General features: G+C 44.5%; 1 protein-coding gene across 1 annotated transcript; it reads right to left on the bottom strand.

Moving 5' to 3' along the window:
- Window positions 1-606: 606 nt before the first annotated feature.
- Window positions 607-14,913, bottom strand: LOC142492509 (uncharacterized). The gene is made up of 2 exons (XM_075595200.1): window positions 14,839-14,913; window positions 607-3,932 (listed from the first exon to the last, which is right to left on the bottom strand). The coding sequence occupies exon 2, from the start codon at window positions 3,892-3,894 to the stop codon at window positions 2,557-2,559; it is 1,338 nt and encodes a 445-aa protein (XP_075451315.1). The 5' UTR covers window positions 3,895-3,932; window positions 14,839-14,913; the 3' UTR covers window positions 607-2,556.
- Between the last annotated feature and the right edge of the window lie 8,892 nt (window positions 14,914-23,805).

Genomic DNA, 23,805 nt, shown 5'->3' with positions numbered 1-23,805 from the left:
ATGTGTAAAAGTTGCTGGAGAAATATCTCTTCCAAGTATAAGTTGTAGGCATAGGGCAAAGCTGACAGGGCGCCAGGGTCTCTAGCAATGATGTGGCTCCCCAAGAGCACTATAATAAAATGTTATGAGACTCACCCTTGACCAGCTGTGGATGCCGTGCCCGTGATGGATGTCCCGGTGTGTAGCACCGCCAACCCTCGAACGACTCGTCCGTCGTGAGGGCGGTCAATGACCGGCGGTGTGTTGAGTGGTCTCTGCTCCAGCAACCCGGCGTGCGACCGAAAATGGCAGATAGGAGAAGACGCCTCACAAGGAGGAAACATGCGATGCACCGCCGTCAGAACAAATGGAAGGCTGGTCAGCTGACTGTGAAAAAAACTTTATTGCTAAAAACTATAAAACTTATAAAAACTTTATTGCTCCCAATGTAGAGCTAGCACACTTTGACGCGTTTCAGCCAATTGGCCTTTGTCAAAGGCCAATTGGCTGAAACGCGTCAAAGTGTGCTAGCTCTACATTGGGAGCAATAAAGTTTTTTTCACAGTCAGCTGACCAGCCTTCCATTTGTTCTGACGGCGGTGCATCGCATGTTTCCTCCTTGTGAGGCGTCTTCTCCTATCAGCATTTACAGCCTACTGACGTATGATGTGTTTCAGCATCTACCGTTTGACCACAGCGCAACCACGGCCTGTTTACCCCGAGTTACTTCCCCTTTTATTTGTATGTACCTATGTACAAATAACCTGTCCATTTCTTAGCAAAAACAACCCTTATTTCTAATACAAGAAAAGCTAGGATTTTGACAATATGCTCTAAGCTATACTAGGCCTTATAATGATACTATATATGAACCTGTGACCTGTATTAATTATGCTACATATGCCATAAGATACTTGTAATCCATAACACAGGCTGTGCTTCCCGGACCGAAAGATTGCTCCCGATTTTAGCCTGATCAGAACTCTAATCACATTTTAACTGGTGACTTGTAACTTGATTGGATTTAGCTTAGTTTAGCGTTTCACTGAATTGCAATGTCCTGCACGTCCATGCGCATCAATATATACCCCCATTACTTCTAAATAATTCAGAGAGAGGGCCCTCTCCCCCCAACCGGGTGGGGGATATTAGTAGCAGAGTGTCTAGTGGGGTCAGGGATGTATCCCCTCAAACCCAGGAGACACCCAGGGACTCAGCCCTAACTTACCTTTATACATATTTTAACTTTTCTAACTGTTTTAACTGATTATCGCTCCCTGCGGGCAGTGGCTTTCAACCATCATCTGAGCCGGAATATTTCGGCGTGATAATCCCACTTCATTAATTGTCCAAATATGTCAAAATATACAACCAACCTAAAACATACTAACCTACACCCTTGCTTTTATATTACAAACTTTTAAACATTTTAAATAGATAATGAATTAACTTTTCAAACTGTTATAATGGTAATTTCTTGACTCGATAACACCTCTATGTCCTCGTAAAGTCATCCTTTTAGTGGGAACGTATTTTGTGAACCTACGAGTCGGACCTTGACCATCAGAGTAGGTTATCTTAATGGTGAGCAATCTTTAAGGTCTGCACCCTGCCCAGCAACTCAAAACAAATTACCAAATATAAAGCAGGAGCCTCTCCAAATCAGGTCAGCCAAGAACTGCCCCAGAAGTAATATGTCAACCGTTGGGGCCGGAGCCCTTATCAGGACAATGCGGGTCGGGCCACGGGTAGGGACTGTACATCAGAGAAGCAGAGTAACTTAACTTCCATCTAGAAGCCCTTATCAGAAACTGCTCGGCAATTCAAACCTAATTGTGTGTGCTCTCGGCTGATCCGCTGAGTCTATGGCCAAGTTAGAGGTGTCCGGGTTGGTCGAGTGCAGCAGATCGGATTATAAGAAGCTTGTCGGGGGCCGGAAAATCAACAGCCGAGGTCGGCCCCGACACCAACCCCCTCAGTGCCCGGTGTCCTTAGCCGAGATCCTGAGAAGAGAGCTAATAAGCCGGTTCTACAAAGGCCGAGACGAGACCATCTAGCCTTAAGGGCCCTCAAAAAATTACAAAAGAGTGGGCAGGAAAATTTGTAGATGAAGGCTCAAGAGCCCTGTCTGAAACATTCAAACTGCGTTGAAGACTCACATATTGTGGCTTCAGTCGCCGACAAGAAAATAGCTCACATCCATTTTAATCCTTAGTTGTAGGTCGCTGGCGATTCTGGTTATGAGAGGCCAATCTCTCCGATGTGCGTGTAAGGGGTCCAAGTCGTCCAGGACTCTGCGATTTCGGTGTTGGGCTTGAGCCTTCCGAAGATGAGATCTCAAGGGCATAAAGGAACTTTTCACTTTCTTCCAGATACCGTAAGACAATCTCTTTTCCATTATTAATCATTGAAAATGTGCAGTGTTCTCAAAGATGTCCCCTTTTTCTCTGCAGTGATTGATAAGTCTGTCCTTAGTAGTATGATGCATTTTGACTATTACATCCCTGCAACTCTTAGGATCTTCAGATCTGGTGCCCAATGCCCTGTGGGCCTGGTCCATTTCCATTTCCCTCGTCTCTAAGGCTGTGTCGATGATTGTGAAAAGTCTATTGAGGTAGGAGCACAGCTCATTAGTGGGGATGGACATGTGAAAGGTTTCTCGCCTGTGTGAACCTTGTGGTGGTTGAGGAGCTGGCTCTTCCATGAAAAGCTTTTCCCACACTCTGTACATGTGAATGGTTTCTCGCCTGTGTGAACCTTGTGGTGGCTGAGGAGCTGGGTCTTCCGTGCAAAGCTTTTCCCACACTCTGTACATGTGAAAGGTTTCTCCCCTGTGTGAATCCTCTCGTGTCTGAGGAGGTAGGAGTTTGTCATGAATTGTTTCCCACACTCTGTACATGTGTAAGGTTTCTCACCTGTGTGAATCCTCTCGTGTCTGAGGAGGTGGGACTTTGTAATGAACTGTTTCCCACACTCTGTACATGTGTAAGGGTTCACACCTGTGTGAATCTTGTGGTGTGTGTGGAGACTACTCTTGCATGAAAAGCTTTTCCCACACTCTGTACATGTGAAAGGTTTCTCGCCTATGTGAATCTTGCGGTGGAGGAGGAGGACAATCTTCCGTGAAAAGCTTTTCCCACACTCTGTACATGTGAAAGGTTTCTCGCCTGTGTGAATCCTTTGGTGGAGGAGGAGGCTACTCTTCCATAAAAAGCTTTTCCCACACTCTGTACATATGAAAGGTTTCTTGCCTATGTGAATCTTGTGGTGGAAGAGGAGGCTACTCTTCCATGAAAAGCTTTTCCCACACTCTGTACATGTGAAAGGTTTCTCGCCTGTGTGATACCTGTGGTGGTCGAGGAGCTTCATTTTACATAAAAAGCTTTTCCCACACTCTGTACATGTGAAAAGTTTCTCGCCTGTGTGAATCTTGTGGTGTGTTAGGAGGTAGCTCTTCGATGAAAAGCTTTTCCCACACTCTGTACATGTGAATGGTTTCACGCCTGTGTGAACCTTGTGGTGCTCGAGGAGCTGGATCTTCAGTGAAAAGCTTTCCCCGCACTCTGTACAATTAAAACGTTTCTCCGTTTTGTGATTCTCCTGGTGTGGAAGGACTTTCCCCTTCAGTGAAAACCTTTTCCCACAGTCTGTACAGGTAAAGTGTTGCTGGCTAGTGTTGACACTATTCCGTGAGAAGCTTAAACCACACTCACAACGGACAAAAAGCTGAGCACCACGACTTCTTGAATCTCTCTCATATCTTTTGCTTGACGAGTCAGTCTGTGCTGTGTGCTGGACAAGGCCTTTAAATTCACCATCACGTGGCACTAGTTCCTTGCACGTGTCCAAAGTGTGGCAGGAATCATTGGTTTTTGGCACTTCTGGGCTGCAAGGAGTCAACCAGCTTCTGGACATGGTAGAGCTCCAGATCTGCTCCTCATTCAGGCAGTTCTCTAACAGAAGTAAACAAAAAGACAGAACTCAAATGTTTTCAATCTGTAAATCAAATAAAGCAAATAAGAAATAAAAAAACACCCTGCAGAATTTACTTTATCCTTACTTAACAAAATGTTCTCTCTACTCTATACCAATGGTATTAAAATTGTGCCCCTAAATATCAAGTGATGGCAGCTCACCCAATTAATTCATTTTGATACAAATTATATATGTATTTATTACTGTATTGATTATCTAAGTGTACATATACATCCTCCAAACATTGACATTGTCCATGAGAAGTAAAGTTAAGGAATGCTGATCTATCAGGCTAGTGAGTTAATGATATCAACCCAACCACACAGACATCTACAGTGTAAAGATAGGTGGGAGAAGACTACATGAGCATCTAAACCAGGCCCAATTGCTCCATTTTTTTTAACCTTTTTTGCCCAGTCAATAAAACTACTATTCATCCAATTTCCCAAGCACGCTGCCTTGGTCAAAATTTGACTCCTCCCTTTCCTTCTCTCACATTCAGGCTGTTTCCAAATGTAGCCAAGTGCCCCTGGCTATAGCCTTCCACTGGCCACAACACAAAGTCCTGATAGGAACAGGCAGTGTTGGGGTTAATCTCCTGCGCAGGGCCTAGACTGCAGTTGCAGCCTGGATGGGTACTATGTTGCCAAAACCAGTAGTTGGAGTGTCATACCTGGGGAGGTACTGTGACGAAAGAGGGTAACCAGGCTATACAATAAAGGTTAAGCCCCCTGGTTACCCCTGAAACTGTGGGGTCCCTGTAAGCTACATAAGATTTCTGAATCCGACTTTAAACAATAGCGAAATATCCTGACCACTACGCCATGCCTGTTAAACCTAAACAAACCCTCTCTCAGGAAGCTTCACAATTCTTCCAGCAAAAATCCACGAGGCCTAGGGAAGATGGGACTCCGCGTCAAAAGGGAGGAGCTCAGGTAGAGAATCATCACCAGAGAGTGAATCACAAACTGTCTCTAAAAAGGACATGGAGGGCTTCATTAAAGAACTCAAAGCAGCAATGCGTGCTGAACCCCAACACTTACACATAATATTAAGGAAGAAACGTATTCCATTACAGAACGTATAGTTGAAATGCACAAACAAATTGAAGCCACAACCCAAACACAGGCTCAACACTCCAAGGACATAGCTGAACTACAAACGCAGGTGCACTCAATACTAGAAAAATTGGAAGACTCCGAAAACACATCCAGGCGGACTGAGGAAATAACTAGCGACATACTGGATGCTTATTTGTCAAGACTCATTATATCCCTTGTCCCGGCCCTGGTGGAAGAACAGCTTCAAACTGACAGAGCTCATAGGGCTTCAAAGTCCAAAAACCTGGCAGGGGACAAACCACGGGACATTATTGTCCGACTTCACTATTTCCGAACAAAGGAAAAAATTCTGAGAGCATCCAGAGCTCAAAGCCAAATAAAATTTGAAGGATCTACACTACAACTATTCCGAGACCTGGCTCAAGCCAAACGTCGAGAATTCCGCCCGATCACACTCATCCTGCATGAAAAACGACTTAAATATAGGTGGGGTTTGCCCTGCAAAATATTATTCTCTTATAAAAATACATTCCATGTCCTGGCTTCATCTGAAGCGGGTATATCAACCCTGGAAACACTGGGCCTAAAATCGTCCACTTTGGGGGTGGCACCCCAGGACACCAGAGGAGCTGCCCCGAAACCTCAAAGATCGGCATGGTCAAGTGTCACCGGGTCTGTGACAGGGTAAATAAAAGCCACCAGTTATATGCCTGGAAAACCTATGTCTAGTCTGCAGTGCAGCACTGACTAGGTTAACTTCAGCTGGGAACCGCGGGCCCATCTAAATAGGCTGAAAGCGGTCCTCAAATCTCTAAGAGAGGCAGGGCTCACAGCCAACCCTAAGAAATGTGCCTTGGGTAAAGCGGAAACCAAATATTTAGGGTATGCAGTGGGAGGTGGAAAAGTAAGGCCACTAGCCGACAAGGTAGCTGCCCTGATTGAGAAAGAGTGCCTCGCAGTAAAGTGGGTAATCGAGGCTTTGAGGCATTACCTGGCAGGAGTCCATTTTACTTTGGTGACGGATCATGCTCCACTGAAGTGGTTAAATAGCATGAAGGATTCCAATGCTAGATTGACTAGGTGGTATATGGCCCTCCAACCCTTCTCATTTGAGATTCAGCATAGGCCGGGAAAAGAGAACGCAAATGCTGACTTCTTTTCTAGAGAAGGGGTGGATGGTCGGGCTTCAGCCGTGCGTAGCCCCAGCCACACACTAACAGGGGAGGAATGTGACAGGGTAAATAAAAGCCACCAGTTATATGCCTGGAAAACCTATGTCTAGTCTGCAGTGCAGCACTGACTAGGTTAACTTCAGCTGGGAACCTCAGGACAATTAGTTGGATCCCAGCTGCCTAATCAAGGTGTGTTAAAACCCAGGCTGTAGACACATGGATCTTGGTTGTTGATGAGAGAGGAGTAAGCTGCTGCTAAAGAGATTTCCTGATACAAGGTCTGATAAACAAAGTAACTGGATTATAAACTGTCTGTCTCCTGCTTAGAAAGGGGATTGCTGCCTGAGTTACACACTGTCAACTAAAGAGAAACTGTTTCGTTTTGTTTTTGCTGAAGAAAAGCTATTTTTGTTTTGTGTGTTGTATATCTGTTAAGGCTAAATAAATAAGCCTTGGCAAGAAACCCACGTGTGTAGTTGCATGTACCCTGCAACAGGGTCCAAACATCAAAGCCTAAAGACAGCTTAATAATATGTGGACAGTTTTCATCACACATTGTCGACCTACTGTAACTTCTCTTCCACTCTCCTGATCAGACTAGCCTCCACACTGGTGGTGGAGACCTTGGAGACTCCCAGTTAAGAGTCTTCTGACCAGCCAAATCTGAAGGAACATTACTCCAGTTAGGGTTAGATGTACTTATCGGTTATATTTTCCTCCTGTCTGCCTTACTAATAGTTTTCCTCCTACATCAGAGACTTCCTTTAGGTAAAAAAGACACCTCTAGAATCCGAACAGGATGTTGGTGGTCCCACAGACCTGAAGAGACTCACCCGAACTGACCTCGTAGTTTGGTTACATTCTAGTCTTACACCACCAAGATGTCGAATCATCAAGGTTTGGTCCCAAGGAGTCTCTTATATTTATGTGGGAGAGTTGGAGGGTTGGGCCTCCCAGTTCGAATTGTCCCCTTCTCCAGTTGCGTCCCCTACAGCTACAACTGTTATGTTGAAATTGCTACTGTTATTTACAGTACCGTGTTTTTGCATTTGAATGTAGAATTGCTATGCTGTGGCCTTTCATGGGCCCGGGTCTATCGCCCCCGCCCCCCACCCACACGGGCTCTGTTGCTGGAAAAGTTGTCCGCTTCAGAGTCTTTAAAGTACAGGCCGCCCACAGGTTGGGACATGTGGCCTCAAGGTTACCCCAGTTAGGTTTCCCCTCCCCCTACTCCCCTCATGTCATCCCATTCCACCCCTCCCACCCAGCGGGTTTTCTCCCACCAATAATGTTGTCTATGCTTCACCTATTTATACAAAGCACTACCATACTAATATAAATGGCATTCAATATAATCTCCCAGAATGCAAAAGGGTTGAACTCCGCGCAAAAAAGAAAAGTGGCTCTCCAGGAGATTAAACGACTGGAAGGAGATATGGTTCTTCTCCAGGAGTCCTACTTGAGACAGAGGGACCAACACCTTCTTTCAAGCAATAAAAAGAATGGAGTCGCGCTTTTGATCCATAAAGATCTGAACTTTACGTTACAATCTATTAAAAAAGATAGCGTGGGTAGATACCGGATAGTAGTGGGCACGCTAAACTCCTCCCAAATCACAATAGGTAATGTTTATGCCCGTAACGAGGGTCAACCGCATTTTTTTCAAAATCTAATTTAAAAAAATTGAGGCTGTCCAACAGGGCATACTAATCCTTGGAGGCGACTTTAACGCTGTGTTTGATCCATCCATGGACAAAACGTTACGCAAATCTCCTGCGGTTTTCTGGGGCACTGCATCTAAGAGTGTGAGGGAACTGGCCAGGCGTCTAGGCCTGGTTGACTCCTAGAGACTGCTCAATCCACTAACAAAAGAGTTCTCCTATTCCCACCCCCACGACAGCTACTCTAGAAGCGATTACATTGTCATAGATTACTATTTATGTGGAAATATCACTAAAGCAGATATTGTGCCCTCGGCATGGTCTGATCACTCCACAATCATTTCCTCATTGGAGCATTTTAATAAGGGGAAAAAATTCAGCAATGGAGGTTACACGAATATTTATTATTAAATGACGATACAGTAGCTTATGTCTCAGAGGAGTTGATGTGATATTTCAACATTAACTCCACTCCAGACGTTCCCCCACTCCACTGTATGGGAAGCTCATAAAGCTGTAATCAGAGGGAAATAAATAGCTTTGTCCTCCTGGCAAAGAAAACAGGGAAAAAATCAAATTGATACCCTAACTAACAAACTGGAACAACTAGAAAAACTACATAAAAACACTCCAACAAAACAAGTTTATAGCCAAATTATACAAACAAGAGGTGAATTAAACCAATTCTTAGCCACTAGAGCAGAGAAGGCCATGCGCTGGCCAAAACAACACTTTAATGACCAAAGTAATAAAGCAGACAAAATGTTGGCAAATAAACTAAAAGCAAAGCAATGCCTAGCTATTGTATTCGCACACAAAAGGGTGGCATAACTTACGACCCTGGACACATCTCCTCGGAGATTAGAGATTTTTATACCGCTCTTTACAACTTGCCAGAAAGACGAAGGGGGACATCAATTGTCAACAGACATTCACTCGTTCTTATCCAAATGCAATCTTACAAAACTTACGGCGGAAGATATTTTACCGCTAGAATCGCCAATTACAAAACTGGAGATATCTGATGTGATTAAATCCCTCAAGGGGGGATAGTCTCCTGGTCAGGATGGACTTTCCCATCTCTAATATAAAAAAATTACAATGGTCGTTATCCCCCAACTCACCAAATTATTTAACCTCTTTCTAACAGGACAAGCCCCTCCTAAAACAATGCTGCAGGCGTCCATAGCAATTATTCCCAAGGAAGGCAAAGACCCCTTAAATTGCTCCAATTACAGACCCATATCCTTACTAAACACAGATATTTAATTATACACCATAATTATTGCAAATAGACTTAATCCACTGTTGTGTAAATTGATTCACCCGGACAAGGTAGGATTTATAAAGGGGAGACAGGCTCTGGATAACACAAGGCGTCTTATCAACCATACTCATATAGCTCACAAATCCAAATCCCTGGCCTTCCTATTATCACTAGATGCCGAAAAGGCTTTTGACCGCCTTAACTGGCAGTTCATGTTCGCTACCCTAAAAGAAATGGGATTCAGCGAAAAATGTATAGATAGTATCAAAATTCTATATAGCTCCCCTTCAGCCACAGTCAAAACCAATGCAGCCAACTCCTCCCTATTTCCCATAAATAATGGAACCCGCCAAGGATGTCCCCTATCCCCTCTCGTTTGCAATATCCATTGAACCATTAGCAGCCCTAATCAGAAACAACCCCAATATCTCAGGAATTCACGTTAGAAATCATGAATATAGATAGCTCTATTTGCTGACGATATAATACTGTCCCTCACAAAACCGTTAATTTCATTCCCTAATCTAGTTGAAAATTTGGACTCCTTTGGTAAGCCCCTCTGCATGTCCCATCTCCCTATCTTCCCCACCTCAAGTGGCAGCGTGCAGGTTGCAGGCAGTAGGCGGCGGTGTGCAGGTTGCGGGCGGACGTGCACGTTGCGGGCGGGCAGTAGGCGGTGGCACGCGCATGCGTACACATGTGCCCTAGAGCGCGGCTGTGTGCGGGCTCGGGGGGGAGTGGAAGAGCCGGGGAAACTTGGGAGAGGATGAGCCGGGGAGCCAGGAAACCGCTGGGGCGGCCAGGCGGAACCCCGGTTGGGAATCACTGCTCAGAAATGACCTGCCTCTCCCTATTGCCCCTGCTTCCCCTTGACCTGCCTCTCCCTATTGCCCCTGCTTCCCTGTCTGTGGTGAGCCTGTACTTCCTTCCTGGGGGAACAATGAATATATACCCAAAGAATCATAATCGCTATAACAATAAGATAGCTATATAGTCATTGAATGATGTATATATATATATATATATATGCAAATGTCTAATGATCACTATAGTATAATAATATAAATAGAACCAATTGATTATTAAAGAGCTGGTACAGAAAAAATTAATATTACAACATGGTATATACATTAATACCTGCTATAAGAGCTTCAATGAATGCACACAATAATGGTGAGGCTGATAAGAAACAAGGTCTCATAGGCATTTCAATCCAGAATGATATCATTGAAACACATCATGTATATTAGAAAACTGAAACAACTTAATTTATTAATATTAACAGATTTCTAGCGATGTAATAGGATATGCATAACAAATCACAATGCAAAGATCCATTTCCTGAACACAATACATATACATATACATATACATATATATATATATATATATATATATATAGTGCAGAATAAATGAGTTCTTCAGTATTAGGTGATACCTTTTTTATTGGACTAACAATTTATGTCATAGGACAAGCTTTCGAGAGTTCTCCTCTCTTCTTCAGGTCAAGCAATACTGATTTACACAGGAATCAATGCTAAAACAGTGTGGAGAAAAAAAACAAAAAAAAAACAGATATTTACTGTAGATAAGGTCGGGTGTTAAGTGTTTGAAGCCAAGGGACAGTGTCAAAGAAAGGTGGGGAAGGGATGCTGGGGGGGGGGGGGAGAGAAAGTGTGGATAAGAATAGAGGCAAGCAGGATAATTACAGACAATTTTGGTAGGGTGTGAGAAAACCCATGTCCACATTAAGTCCTTTGGTTTTGGTGTCAAAGAGTCTTATCATTCTGAGCTCAAATGTTTTCCGTTCTTGGTGCTTTTAAACATTCCATTGAGGATTTAGATTTTTAAATCATTTATGGAATTATCTGGTTGTGAGAAGTGATGTCCCACAGGTGAGCTGTATCTTCCTTCTTCGTGATGGAATATAGAGTGTCGGTGCATATTCATTCTTCCTTGTAGTTTTTGGCTGGTTTCCCCAATGTAGCAACCTTGGTCACATTTGTTGCATTGAATCATATACACTATATTCGTGGATGTGCAGCTGTATGATCCTTTAACATTGAATGTTCTATGGTTGTGACTGGCTGTGGGATCCTGGCAAATATGTTTGCAGAGTTTGCAGCGTGTGTTGCTGCACGGTTTTGTGCCGTTATTCATGTCTTTAAAATCGTTGTGAAGTTTTCTGCTGACTAATTTCTGTTTGAGGTTTGGTGGTTGCCGGAACGCAAGAATGGGAGGTTTGGGAAAGACATTAAAAGAAATCTTTCCCAAACCTCCCATTCTTGCGTTCCGGCAACCACCAAACCTCAAACAGAAATTAGTCAGCAGAAAACTTCACAACGATTTTAAAGACATGAATAACGGCACAAAACCGTGCAGCAACACACGCTGCAAACTCTGCAAACATATTTGCCAGGATCCCACAGCCAGTCACAACCATAGAACATTCAATGTTAAAGGATCATACAGCTGCACATCCACGAATATAGTGTATATGATTCAATGCAACAAATGTGACCAAGGTTGCTACATTGGGGAAACCAGCCAAAAACTACAAGGAAGAATGAATATGCACAGACACTCTATACTCCATCACGAAGAAGGAAGATACTGCTCACCTGTGGGACATCACTTCTCACAACCAGATCATTCCATAAATGATTTAAAAATCAAAATCCTCAATGGAATGTTTAAAAGCACCAAGAACGGAAAACATTTGAGCTCAGAATGATAAGACTCTTTGACACCAAAACCAAGGGACTTAATGTGGACATGGGTTTTCTCACACCCTATCAAAATTGTCTGTAATTATCCTGCTTGCCTCTATTCTTATCCACACTTTCTCTCCCCCCCCCCCCCCAGCATCCCTTCCCCACCTTTCTTTGACACTGTCCCTTGGCTTCAAACACTTAACACCCGACCTTATCTACAGTAAATATCTGTTTTTTTTTTGTTTGTTTTTCTCCACACTGTTTTAGCATTGATTCCTGTGTAAATCAGTATTGCTTGACCTGAAGAAGAGAGGAGAACTCTCGAAAGCTTGTCCTATGACATAAATTGTTAGTCCAATAAAAAAGGTATCACCTAATACTGAAGAACTCATTTATTCTGCACTATATATATATATATATATATATATATATATATATATATATATATGTATATGTATATGTATATGTATATGTATTGTGTTCAGGATATGGATCTTTGCATTGTGATTTGTTATGCATATCCTATTACATCGCTAGAAATCTGTTAATATTAATAAATTAAGTTGTTTCAGTTTTCTAATATACATGATGTGTTTCAATGATATCATTCTGGATTGAAATGCCTATGAGACCTTGTTTCTTATCAGCCTCACCATTATTGTGTGCATTCATTGAAGCTCTTATAGCAGGTATTAATGTATATACCATGTTGTAATATTAATTTTTTCTGTACCAGCTCTTTAATAATCAATTGGTTCTATTTATATTATTATACTATAGTGATCATTAGACATTTGCATATATATATATATATATATATATACAAACACTGTTTTAGCATTGATTCCTGTGTAAATCAGTATTGCTTGACCTGAAGAAGAGAGGAGAACTCTCGAAAGCTTGTCCTATGACATAAATTGTTAGTCCAATAAAAAAGGTGTCACCTAATACTGAAGAACTCATTTATTCTGCACTATCGCAACTGGACTAACACGGCTACTTTCTGCTTTTTATATATATATATATATATATATATATATATATATATATATATATATATATATATATGAAGCTAGGTGTTCAGAAAATGTTTCAGCTCCCAGTCTAAATTTATGCCGGATGCCAATTGGCCGAGACGGGTCATGTGAGGTATTCTGACCAATGTCTGTATGGCCTAGTGTATTTAGAGTGAGAAGGACGGAGAGAGTGTTACTCTTTGATAAAGTTCTACTATAGAACGAAACGCGTCAGAGGTACACTACCATGTGGAAGTTCTTTTTTGTTTTTGATCATTAAAATTATTTAGTTTTTACGCGCCTGGTTGGAGTACTTTGTGGAGTAGCAGTGACCGCCGTTTTTCTTCACCCACCTAATCTGTTTTTTGATAACTTATTTCAAATGAGACCATGTTATGATCACTGTTACCCAAATGTTCCAGGACTTGAATATTTGTCATTACTTCTATATTGTTGGATATGACCAAATCCAGAACTGCCCCTCTCCTGGTTTGTTCCTCAATAATTTGGGTCATATAATTGTCTTTAAGCACCCCCAAAAGCCTGTTTCCTTTTGTTGTAATGCTAGTCTCATTGCCCCGGTCTATGTCTGGATAATTAAAATCCCCCATTATGCAAACATGACCCAGTTTTGATGCCTTCTCCATTTGCAAAAGTATTTTAGCTTCCTCAATCTCACAGATATTTTGTGGGTTATAGCATATTCCCACAAACATTTTCTTTATACTTTTACCTCCCTGCTAATTTCTATCCACAAGGTATCTATACTTTCATAATTCCCTTCATAGACATCGTCCCTTATAATAGGTTTTAGATCCGGTTTAACATATAAACATACTCCAACTCCCCTTCCATTTGTTCGATCCTTCCGAAAAAGGGAATAACCCTCTAAATTAACTGTCCAGTCATGAGTTTCATCCCACCATGTCTCAGTAATGCCTATGATGATATACTGCTCCCTTGCAGCTATTAATTCAAGCTCCCCCATTTTATCTGTCAGGCTTCTTGCATTAGCAAGCATGCATTTCAGTTGTTTTTCAGCCTGTACTATTATCTTATCTGCTCCCACTTGGTTTAGTCTTTAGAAGTTTTCTAGTATTATCTGTATTTACTATGGGTGTCTGTTTGTCAAACTTGCACTTGCCCCCATTCTACCTCCAAACCCCCTTGTATCCTCCTCTATTCCATTTACTTCATTATCTGTTTCATTCCCCTCCCCCCTCCATCCTAGTTTAAAATCTCCTCCAACCTTTTTAGCATTCTCCCCCCAAGCACAGAAGATCCCTCTTCATTGAGGGCATCACGAAAGCCAAACCGAAAGTGATGCGCCATCTGGAAGACCGCGACGGAGCTGAGCCCGAGGGTATTCGGGAGGCAGGCAGCTGAACGCGGAGATCTCCAGTGAATACAGCGGGCGCCTTAACGGAGGCGGTGTGGTGAGCCACAGTGTTGGGTGATCTCTCCGGCTTTCATTATCAGGGTTACATGCTGTTATTAAAGTGCTTTATTGTAAGTGCGCATTTTTGAGTGTAAAAATATATTGATTTTATCGTATTGATCTGTGCTATGGGTATATTCCTTTTTCTTTGCATCGCCTCTCCCGGCTGGGTTGTGAATTGAAGCCTTACTTTATTCAGGAAGTATTTACCACAGTTCTCTGATGTTGCCCTAAATACAACTTAACTCTTGTGAGTAGGGCACACAGAAGAGCCAAGATCTGAATGTATTCACATATAATTATCATCTGCACTGAGATCTTTGTATTGATGTTTTTTCTCCATGCTCATCCTGGTTTGTGAAAGAAAAAGTTTCTACATTTGGGGACAAGTGACGACAAACCCCACCAGAGGGTGTGAATAGGGAGTCACAACCTTAATTTTATCACAATTTGTTGCACATTTATTTGCACTAATATTCACTATTGTATATATTATGCATTTGTCACTTTTAGCGCCTTTTTTTTCACACCATCACTCTGTCACATGGTACTCACCATCCACAGGAAATATGACTATTTCCTTCTTTATCGGGGTGAGATGTTCCCCAGCGTTCGGCTCTTCTCTCTCTGACTTAAAAGCCGGAACCGGTGAGGGACGATCCCTTGACCGGCCGTGGGGATGCCCTGAAGGTTGCCAGGCGTGACTGTGATCGGCTCCGGGAAAATAACGTGAGCTACAGGAACATGTGCTCGCAATGTACTCTTTGGCCAGGACAGAATTGGACGATCTGAAGACTGAGCTAGATACTGCAAACGCTACTATTTCTGCCATGGATGAAAAGCAGAGCCAATCTGATAAAATGATGGCTAAGCTGAAGCAGAAGTATGAGGAGGCACTGAAGCAGATGAAAGTCTTCCAGCAAGAGGTTCACACTCTTCGCATAGAGCTGAATGCCTCACAACAGGAGGTCAACTGTGTCCGGACAGACGTAGACGTATCTCAGAAGGAGGTTCATACACTCCGCAGAGCACTGGATGCCTCACATCATGAGATCAACAGCTGCCGCACAGAACTGGAAGTCTCCAGAAAGGAACTACACAGTCTCCCTGAGGAGCTGGACATTTCAAAGAAAACTATCCTCCATCTTAACTTAGATCTCAAAGTCTCTCAGAAGGAGCTTCAGAACCTAAACCTGGAGATGGAAGTCTCACGCCAGGAGACAGCCCGCCTCCAAGCAGATGTGCAAAAATGGAAGGTGGACTGCAAGGAGGCCCTGAATAGTACAGAGACTGAAAAAGGAGAAAATTTAAGATTAAAAAAAGAAAATTCGGAGTTGACAAACCACGTCAATGGGAAGAATGAAAAGCTGCACGAGCTTGAAAAAATAAAGAAACGGTTGGAAGATGAGAAAATTGAAGCAGAGCACCGACTGCAGAACCAACTGCAAGGTCTGCGTACGCACCTCCAGAATGTCGAAGAGAAGCAGCGAACTCTGCAGGAAGAAAATCTGCAGGCTGCTAAGGAAATAAAAATAGAACAAGTAGGCGGTGCACTGCTGCCGTCAGGGTAAAGGAAATCCAAGTCCACACGCAAAATAAATTAATAAAAAGGTAGTTTATTAAAGTGCATATACACTAAAAGGGTGCTACAGAGCGAACTCTGACGCGTTTCGTCCCTGCCTAAGGAAATACAAGTGCTGCAGGAACGTCTGATTACCCAGTGCGTCCTCGCAAAGAAGCAGGAAAAACTGCAGGCTACCCTGAGCATCACCAAAGCATCGCTAGAGGCCAAGCTTAGAGGCCAGGTGACTCGGTACAAGAGGGAGCGCAAAAAGGTCCAGAAACTGAGACGAGTATCTGCGGCCCAAGCGAAGAAGCTCACAGTGCTCCACAAAATAATGAATGATAGGTGGAAGCAAGCTCAGAGAAAGCACAGGGAAGAAATAAAGACCCTGAAAGGAGAAAGGCAGGAAACACTCAAACAGAGTGAGATTCTGCAGCCCACTAACTTACAGATGCCTCCAATACGGGAAAAGGTCTCGCTTCTCTATCTGAAACGGTGAGAAGTGGGTAATGCAGAGCAAACAGCGCAGTAACGTCCGCTCACCCGATCCCACTTCTCACCATATTAAATAGGGGGGGTTGATCCGTCCCACTGTGACTGGCTGGCTGCCCCTAAAAACGTGTGTAAGGAGCTGAGAGTGACAGCTCTTGGGTCCAGTAATGTAATGTGTTTCCTTCTACATAGGGTCCTACTGAAATGTCTCCTGTAGGGTTAGAAGCTAGGAATGCCATGTGGGATTAGGGTCCCCCATAGGAAATAGCTGCAGGATCGGGACTTTGGGAACAGAAGTTTAAGGGTGGAAGTTTGGGGGCAAATAGAATTAAAATCTGTGTAAATTGTTGCTGACCGGCGATACCGGTACTACTGATATTTTACCCGCAAATAAGATAGGATTTGCGGGTCCGCGTCTGTACATAAAGACGCCGTGTGTTATGGAAGTGTAATGTGAGTCTATGGGAAATCTGTGCCCCGCCAGCAAGCAATGCAATTGGGTTTTAAAACACAGTGCAGGAGCCTGTTCTAAACCCCAATTACAGAGTCCAAGTTCTAGGGACATGTTTTAGGGAGCAAGTTCTAGACTCCAAGTTCCCAATGTTAAAGTATGGGTATCTATTACTGTCCCGGGAGACCAGGTATATACACCTGTATACCGGGATCATTCACTGAGCAATACAAAATAGTAACACAAACAGTCATTTATTCCATAGAAACAGGCGTACACACAGTGAGTTACAAAATACAGGAGAACACACACTTACTGGGGGTCTGGGGTAAAAACTAGACTTTCCCAGGTGAAATAGAACAGAAAACAAAGTCTTTAGGCTGATTGGGACTTAGGGCTCCATGCAGCAAGCGGTTTTTTTTTTAATGTCCATTTAATTCCCCTGTATTTATGTATATCCCTATGGAGATACATACACACAGGGATACTACAGGATTGTTTTGCAAATGGTTTTCACAATGGTTTGTGTAGAGGGAGAAAGGGGGTGGCCCGGTATTAAAGGGGTTGCACCCCATTTGGCCACCCCTGACCCCACCCGGGAGACAAGGGGTTAACTGGACTGAGGTCCAGAAATGTGATTTCACCCCTGTTATAACCTGTAAATGGGTATTTTCCTGTTGCCCCTCTGTTATTGTACATCAGTGTCTGCACACACACACTAGAATCCATCCGGGAGCACAAGGGTTAATAGTCCGTTAATACTGTGTCTCAAGGTATGGACAAAGCTTCAGAGAAATTCCTTGCTATCAGGAGGACAGATGGCCATAGGGTCCCAATGGCTAGAACTTAAGCTTTGTTCAAAAGGTTTTATCACCCTGTCTATGTGAGAGTGGAGGGGGCGCATACCATAGCAGTTTTTAAGTCTCCCACTTATCACTGTCCAACACAGGTTATCTTGTCCAAGATCCGGAGGGGTAGCTGGCCTGGCATTCCATTTGCACATGTGGGGCCTCAGAAAGGAGACCCCAGAGTTCTACTGCACATGTGCCAGCTAGCAGGGGGGCCTGTCCTAAAATGTGTCCCCCCATCAAAGATTGGCTGGAGATAATTGCAAACCAATCACAGGTTCTTAATGTTACAGATAGAGGGACAGAAGGTCTATAACTTGCTGTTCCCCATCTATCCTTTGTCTTCATTTTTGGTCTTCATGCAAAGTCTTCATTCGTTTTCGTTTGCTGATATGGTAACCTGATCTCACCTGAATGATTTCCTGACTGTTGAGAGAAATGCTTCATCATACTTCTCATTCCCCAACCCCAATGTAAGTGTACTTCTTGTTTGTTACTGCATTATCTGTTGTGTTCACCTTTATTCTAAGGAATAAATACAATTTATTATATCTTAAGCCTCGTTCAGTTCAAACCCAATTATTTTTGTGTAATATTAATAAGCCTGTGGAAGCTATCGTCACACTAGCCAAACCTGCAATCGCCCAACAGGCAACAAACAGAGGTAGGACTGCAGAATCTAAGCCAGAAGAATCCTTAGCTGAGGAAGCTGAAAAGATAGGACATTCTCTGGAAATGGAGCTGGAATCGCAACTCAATCCCAAAGAAGCTGAAATGGCGACTACATTGTATGGGAAAAGTACAGGAAGACAGTTTAAGAACTGAGGGCTCGGGTGGCTGTTATAGGGTGCTCTGGTGAAACCAGGAAATGGACATTTTGTGCTAAAGTGGAGCACATGGGAAGGATGGCGAGAGAGAGCGACTTGCATAGGCGCTCTGCGACTGTCACCATACAGTCTGCCTACAAAAAGAGGAGTGCCCGACACAGGGGAAAGCTCAGGACCACATGGTCAGTAGAAAGACTGTAATTGGAAAAAGTTCTCCTTGAGCGACTGAGGACTGCTGAACTCAAGCACCTTCTGGAGGAGACACTTCTAAACTGGAGGAAGGGCTCCGATCCCAGCGGGACTGAGGGTTCTCTTCCTCCATCCACTCTCATTCAAGTCACAGAGATATCTCGGGTGAGAGTGGAAAGATGGGCTTTGGCCGTGGCAAGCCCGAGCTTCCCACAAACAGGGGAGGTATGCAACAGGGGACTTACCCTGTTCAGAAAACTTGCCTCTAATCCAGCAGTGTGCTGGTTAATTGACCAGCACCTGGCTGATTAGAGGTGTTAGAAAAAGCCTGCCTTTGAGACAGGAAGTGAGACTCCTTAGCTCACATGTGAGCTGAACAAGGAAACAGAGCAGAGGTTCCTGAGTCTCCCAGGTGAGACTGACCGAGAGAACACAGATCTCTGGAGCTGACAAATAAGACTTCTAAACCTGGATGCTGATTATCCGGAGAAAAGGCAGCAACCCAGCAAACAGATAAGACTTTATTTTCCAATGACAGATATATATTTGGGCTGATGAATAGCTTGGGTAGCCACCCAGTTAAAAGGCTCTGGAAAATAAAAATACATATGTGCCAAAGTGGAGCAGGTTTTGTTTGGCTCACTATTTCTCTGATGTTGATTTTTTTGCTGTGTTTGAAGCGACAGGCACAATAAAGCCTTGTTTTAATTTCACCTTAAAGCAGTCTCCATTATGTACCTCTGCACGTCCTCCTACAGCGCCATTAATGTACATAGCGCTTCACAGCAGTAATACACGCGGTAATCAAATAAATAACAGATAATATAAATAACAGATCATGGGAATAAGTGCTTTAGACATTAAGGAAGAGGAGTCCCTGCCCCGAGGAGCTTACAGTCTAATTGGTAGGTGGGGAGAACGTACAGAGACAGTAGGAGGGAGTCCTGGTAAGTGCGTCTGCAGGGGGCCAAGCTTTATGCATCATGTGTTTAGAATATCCACAGTGCTATTCATATGCTTCTTTAAGCAAGTGTGTCTTAAGGTGGGTCTTAAAGGTGGATAGAGAGGGTGCTAGTCGGGAACTGAGGGGAAGGGCATTCCAGAGGTGTGGTGCAGTCAGTGAGAAAGGTTTAAAGCGGGAGAGGGCTTTAGATACAAAGGGGGTAGAAAGAAGAAAGGTGTGAGTCCTGACACCTCAGTGCTCACAGCTCTCATACACATGTATGTAAAAGACACATATAGAGGGGTACAGCTCCAATACACATGTATGTAAGAGACACATATGGGTACAGCTGATATGTGAGTATATTGCAGGGTTACATGCTCCTTGCTGCTCCCTGTGATTACCCCCTGTATCCCCCCCAGCACATTAGTGTCTGTGCCAGGCTGCAGCTCCCATACACATGTATGTAAGAGACACATATAGAGGGGTACAGCTGATATGTGAGTATATTGCAGGGTTACCTGCTCCTTGCTGCTCCCTGTGATTACCCCCTGTATCCCCCCCAGCACATTAGTGTCTGTGCCAGGCTGCAGCTCCCATACACATGTATGTAAGAGACACATATAGAGGGGTACAGCTGATATGTGAGTATATTGCAGGGTTACCTGCTCCTTGCTGCTCCCTGTGATTACCCCCTGTATCCCCCCAGCACATTAGTGTCTGTGCCAGGCTGCAGCTCCCATACACATGTATGTAAGAGACACATATAGAGGGGTACAGCTGATATGTGAGTATATTGCAGGATTACCTGCTCCTTGCTGCTCCCTGTGATTACCCCCTGTATCCCCCCCAGCACATTAGTGTCTGTGCCAGGCTGCAGCCCCCATACACATGTATGTAAGAGACACATATAGAGGGGTACAGCTGATATGTGAGTATATTGCAGGGTTACCAGCTCCTTGCTGCTCCCTGTGATTACCCCCTGTATCCCCCCAGCACATTAGTGTCTGTGCCAGGCTGCAGCTCCCATACACATGTATGTAAGAGACACATATAGAGGGGTACAGCTGATATATGAGTATATTGCAGGGTTACCTGCTCCTTGCTGCTCCCTGTGATTACCCCCTGTATCCCCCCAGCACATTAGTGTCTGTGCCCGGCTGCAGCTCCCATACACATGTATGTAAGAGACACATATAGGGGGGTACATCTGATATGTGAGTATATTGCAGGATTACCTGCTCCTTGCTGCTCCCTGTGATTACCCCCTGTATCCCCCCCCAGCACATTAGTGTCTGTGCCAGGCTGCAGCTCCCATACACATGTAAGAGACACATATAGAGGGGTACAGCTGATATGTGAGTATATTGCAGGATTACCTGCTCCTTGCTGCTCCCTGTGATTACCCCCTGTATCTCCCCCAGCACATTAGTGTCTGTGCCAGGCTGCAGCTCCCATACACATGTATGTAAGAGACACATATAGAGGGGTACAGCTGATATGTGAGTATATTGCAGGGTTACCTGCTCCTTGCTGCTGCCTGTGATTACCCCCTGTATCCCCCCCAGCACATTAGTGTCTGTGCCAGGCTGCAGCCCCCATACACATGTATGTAAGAGACACATATAGAGGGGTACAGCTGATATGTGAGTATATTGCAGGGTTACCTGCTCCTTGCTGCTCCCTGTGATTACCCCCTGTATCCCCCCCAGCACATTACTGTCTGTGCCAGGCTGCAGCTCCCATACACATGTATGTAAGAGACACATATAGAGGGGTACAGCTGATATGTGAGTATATTGCAGGGTTACCTGCTCCTTGCTGCTCCCTGTGATTACTCCCTGTATCCCCCCAGCACATTAGTGTCTGTGCCAGGCTGCAGCTCCCATACACATGTATGTAAGAGACACATATAGAGGGGTACAGCTGATATGTGAGTATATTGCAGGGTTACCTGCTCCTTGCTGCTCCCTGGGATTACCCCCTGTATCCCCCCAGCACATTAGTGTCTGTGCCAGGCTGCAGCTCCCATACACATGTATGTAAGAGACACATATAGAGGGGTACAGCTGATATGTGAGTATATTGCAGGGTTACCTGCTCCTTGCTGCTCCCTGTGATTACCCCCTGTATCCCCCCAGCACATTAGTGTCTGTGCCAGGCTGCAGCTCCCATACACATGTATGTAAGAGACACATATAGAGGGGTACAGCTGATATGTGAGTATATTGCAGGGTTACCTGCTCCTTGCTGCTCCCTGTGATTACCCCCTGTATCCCCCCCAGCACATTAGTGTCTGTGCCAGGCTGCAGTCCCCATACACATGTATGTAAGAGACACATATAGAGGGGTACAGCTGATATGTGAGTATATTGCAGGGTTACCTGCTCCTTGCTGCTCCCTGTGATTACCCCCTGTATCCCCCCCAGCACATTAGTGTCTGTGCCAGGCTGCAGCTCCCATACACATGTATGTAAGAGACACATATAGAGGGGTACAGCTGATATGTGAGTATATTGCAGGATTACCTGCTCCTTGCTGCTCCCTGTGATTACCCCCTGTACCCCCCCCCCCCCCCCCCCAGCAAATTAGTGTCTGTGCCAGGCTGCAGCTCCCATACACATGTATGTAAGAGACACATATAGAGGGGTACAGCTGATATGTGAGTATATTGCAGGGTTACCTGCTCCTTGCTGCTCCCTGTGATTACCCCCTGTATCCCCCCCAGCACATTAGTGTCTGTGCCAGGCCGCAGCTCCCATACACATGTATGTAAGAGACACATATAGAGGGGTACAGCTGATATGTGAGTATATTGCAGGATTACCTGCTCCATGCTGCTCCCTGTGATTACCCCCTGTATCCCCCCCCAGCACATTAGTGTCTGTGCCAGGCTGCAGCTCCCATACACATGTATGTAAGAGACACATATAGAGGGGTACAGCTATGTGAGTATATTGCAGGGTTACCTGCTCCTTGCTGCTGCCTGTGATTACCCCCTGTATCCCCCCCAGCACATTAGTGTCTGTGCCAGGCTGCAGCTCCCATACACATGTATGTAAGAGACACATATAGAGGGGTACAGCTGATATGTGAGTATATTGCAGGATTACCTGCTCCTTGCTGCTCCCTGTGATTACCCCCTGTATCCCCCCAGCACATTAGTGTCTGTGCCAGGCTGCAGCTCCCATACACATGTATGTAAGAGACACATATAGAGGGGTACAGCTATGTGAGTATATTGCAGGGTTACCTGCTCCTTGCTGCTGCCTGTGATTACCCCTGTATCCCCCCAGCACATTAGTGTCTGTGCCAGGCTGCAGCTCCCATACACATGTATGTAAGAGACACATATAGAGGGGTACAGCTGATATGTGAGTATATTGCAGGGTTACCTGCTCCTTGCTGCTGCCTGTGATTACCCCCTGTATCCCCCCCAGCACATTAGTGTCTGTGCCAGGCTGCAGCTCCCATACACATGTATGTAAGAGACACATATAGAGGGGTACAGCTGATATGTGAGTATATTGCAGGATTACCTGCTCCTTGCTGCTCCCTGTGATCACCCCCTGTATCCCCCCAGCACATTAGTGTCTGTGCCAGGCCGCAGCTCCCATACACATGTATGTAAGAGACACATATAGAGGGGTACAGCTGATATGTGAGTATATTGCAGGATTACCTGCTCCTTGCTGCTCCCTGTGATCACCCCCTGTATCCCCCCAGCACATTAGTGTCTGTGCCAGGCCGCAGCTCCCATACACATGTATGTAAGAGACACATATAGAGGGGTACAGCTGATATGTGAGTATATTGCAGGATTACCTGCTCCTTGCTGCTGCCTGTGATTACCCCCTGTATCCCCCCCAGTACATTAGTGTCTGTGCCAGGCTGCAGCTCCCATACACATGTATGTAAGAGACACATATAGAGGGGTACAGCTGATATGTGAGTATATTGCAGGGTTACCTGCTCCTTGCTGCTCCCTGTGATTACCCCCTGTATCCCCCCCAGCACATTAGTGTCTGTGCCAGGCTGCAGCTCCCATACACATGTATGTAAGAGACACATATAGAGGGGTACAGCTGATATGTGAGTATATTGCAGGGTTACCTGCTCCTTGCTGCTCCCTGTGATTACTCCCTGTATCCCCCCAGCACATTAGTGTCTGTGCCAGGCTGCAGCTCCCATACACATGTATGTAAGAG

The sequence above is a fragment of the Ascaphus truei genome, chromosome 4 (genome assembly GCF_040206685.1).
Source record: "Ascaphus truei isolate aAscTru1 chromosome 4, aAscTru1.hap1, whole genome shotgun sequence".
In the NCBI taxonomy this organism is placed as follows: Eukaryota; Metazoa; Chordata; class Amphibia; order Anura; family Ascaphidae; genus Ascaphus; species Ascaphus truei.
This window is presented reverse-complemented; position numbering and strand designations above follow the sequence as displayed.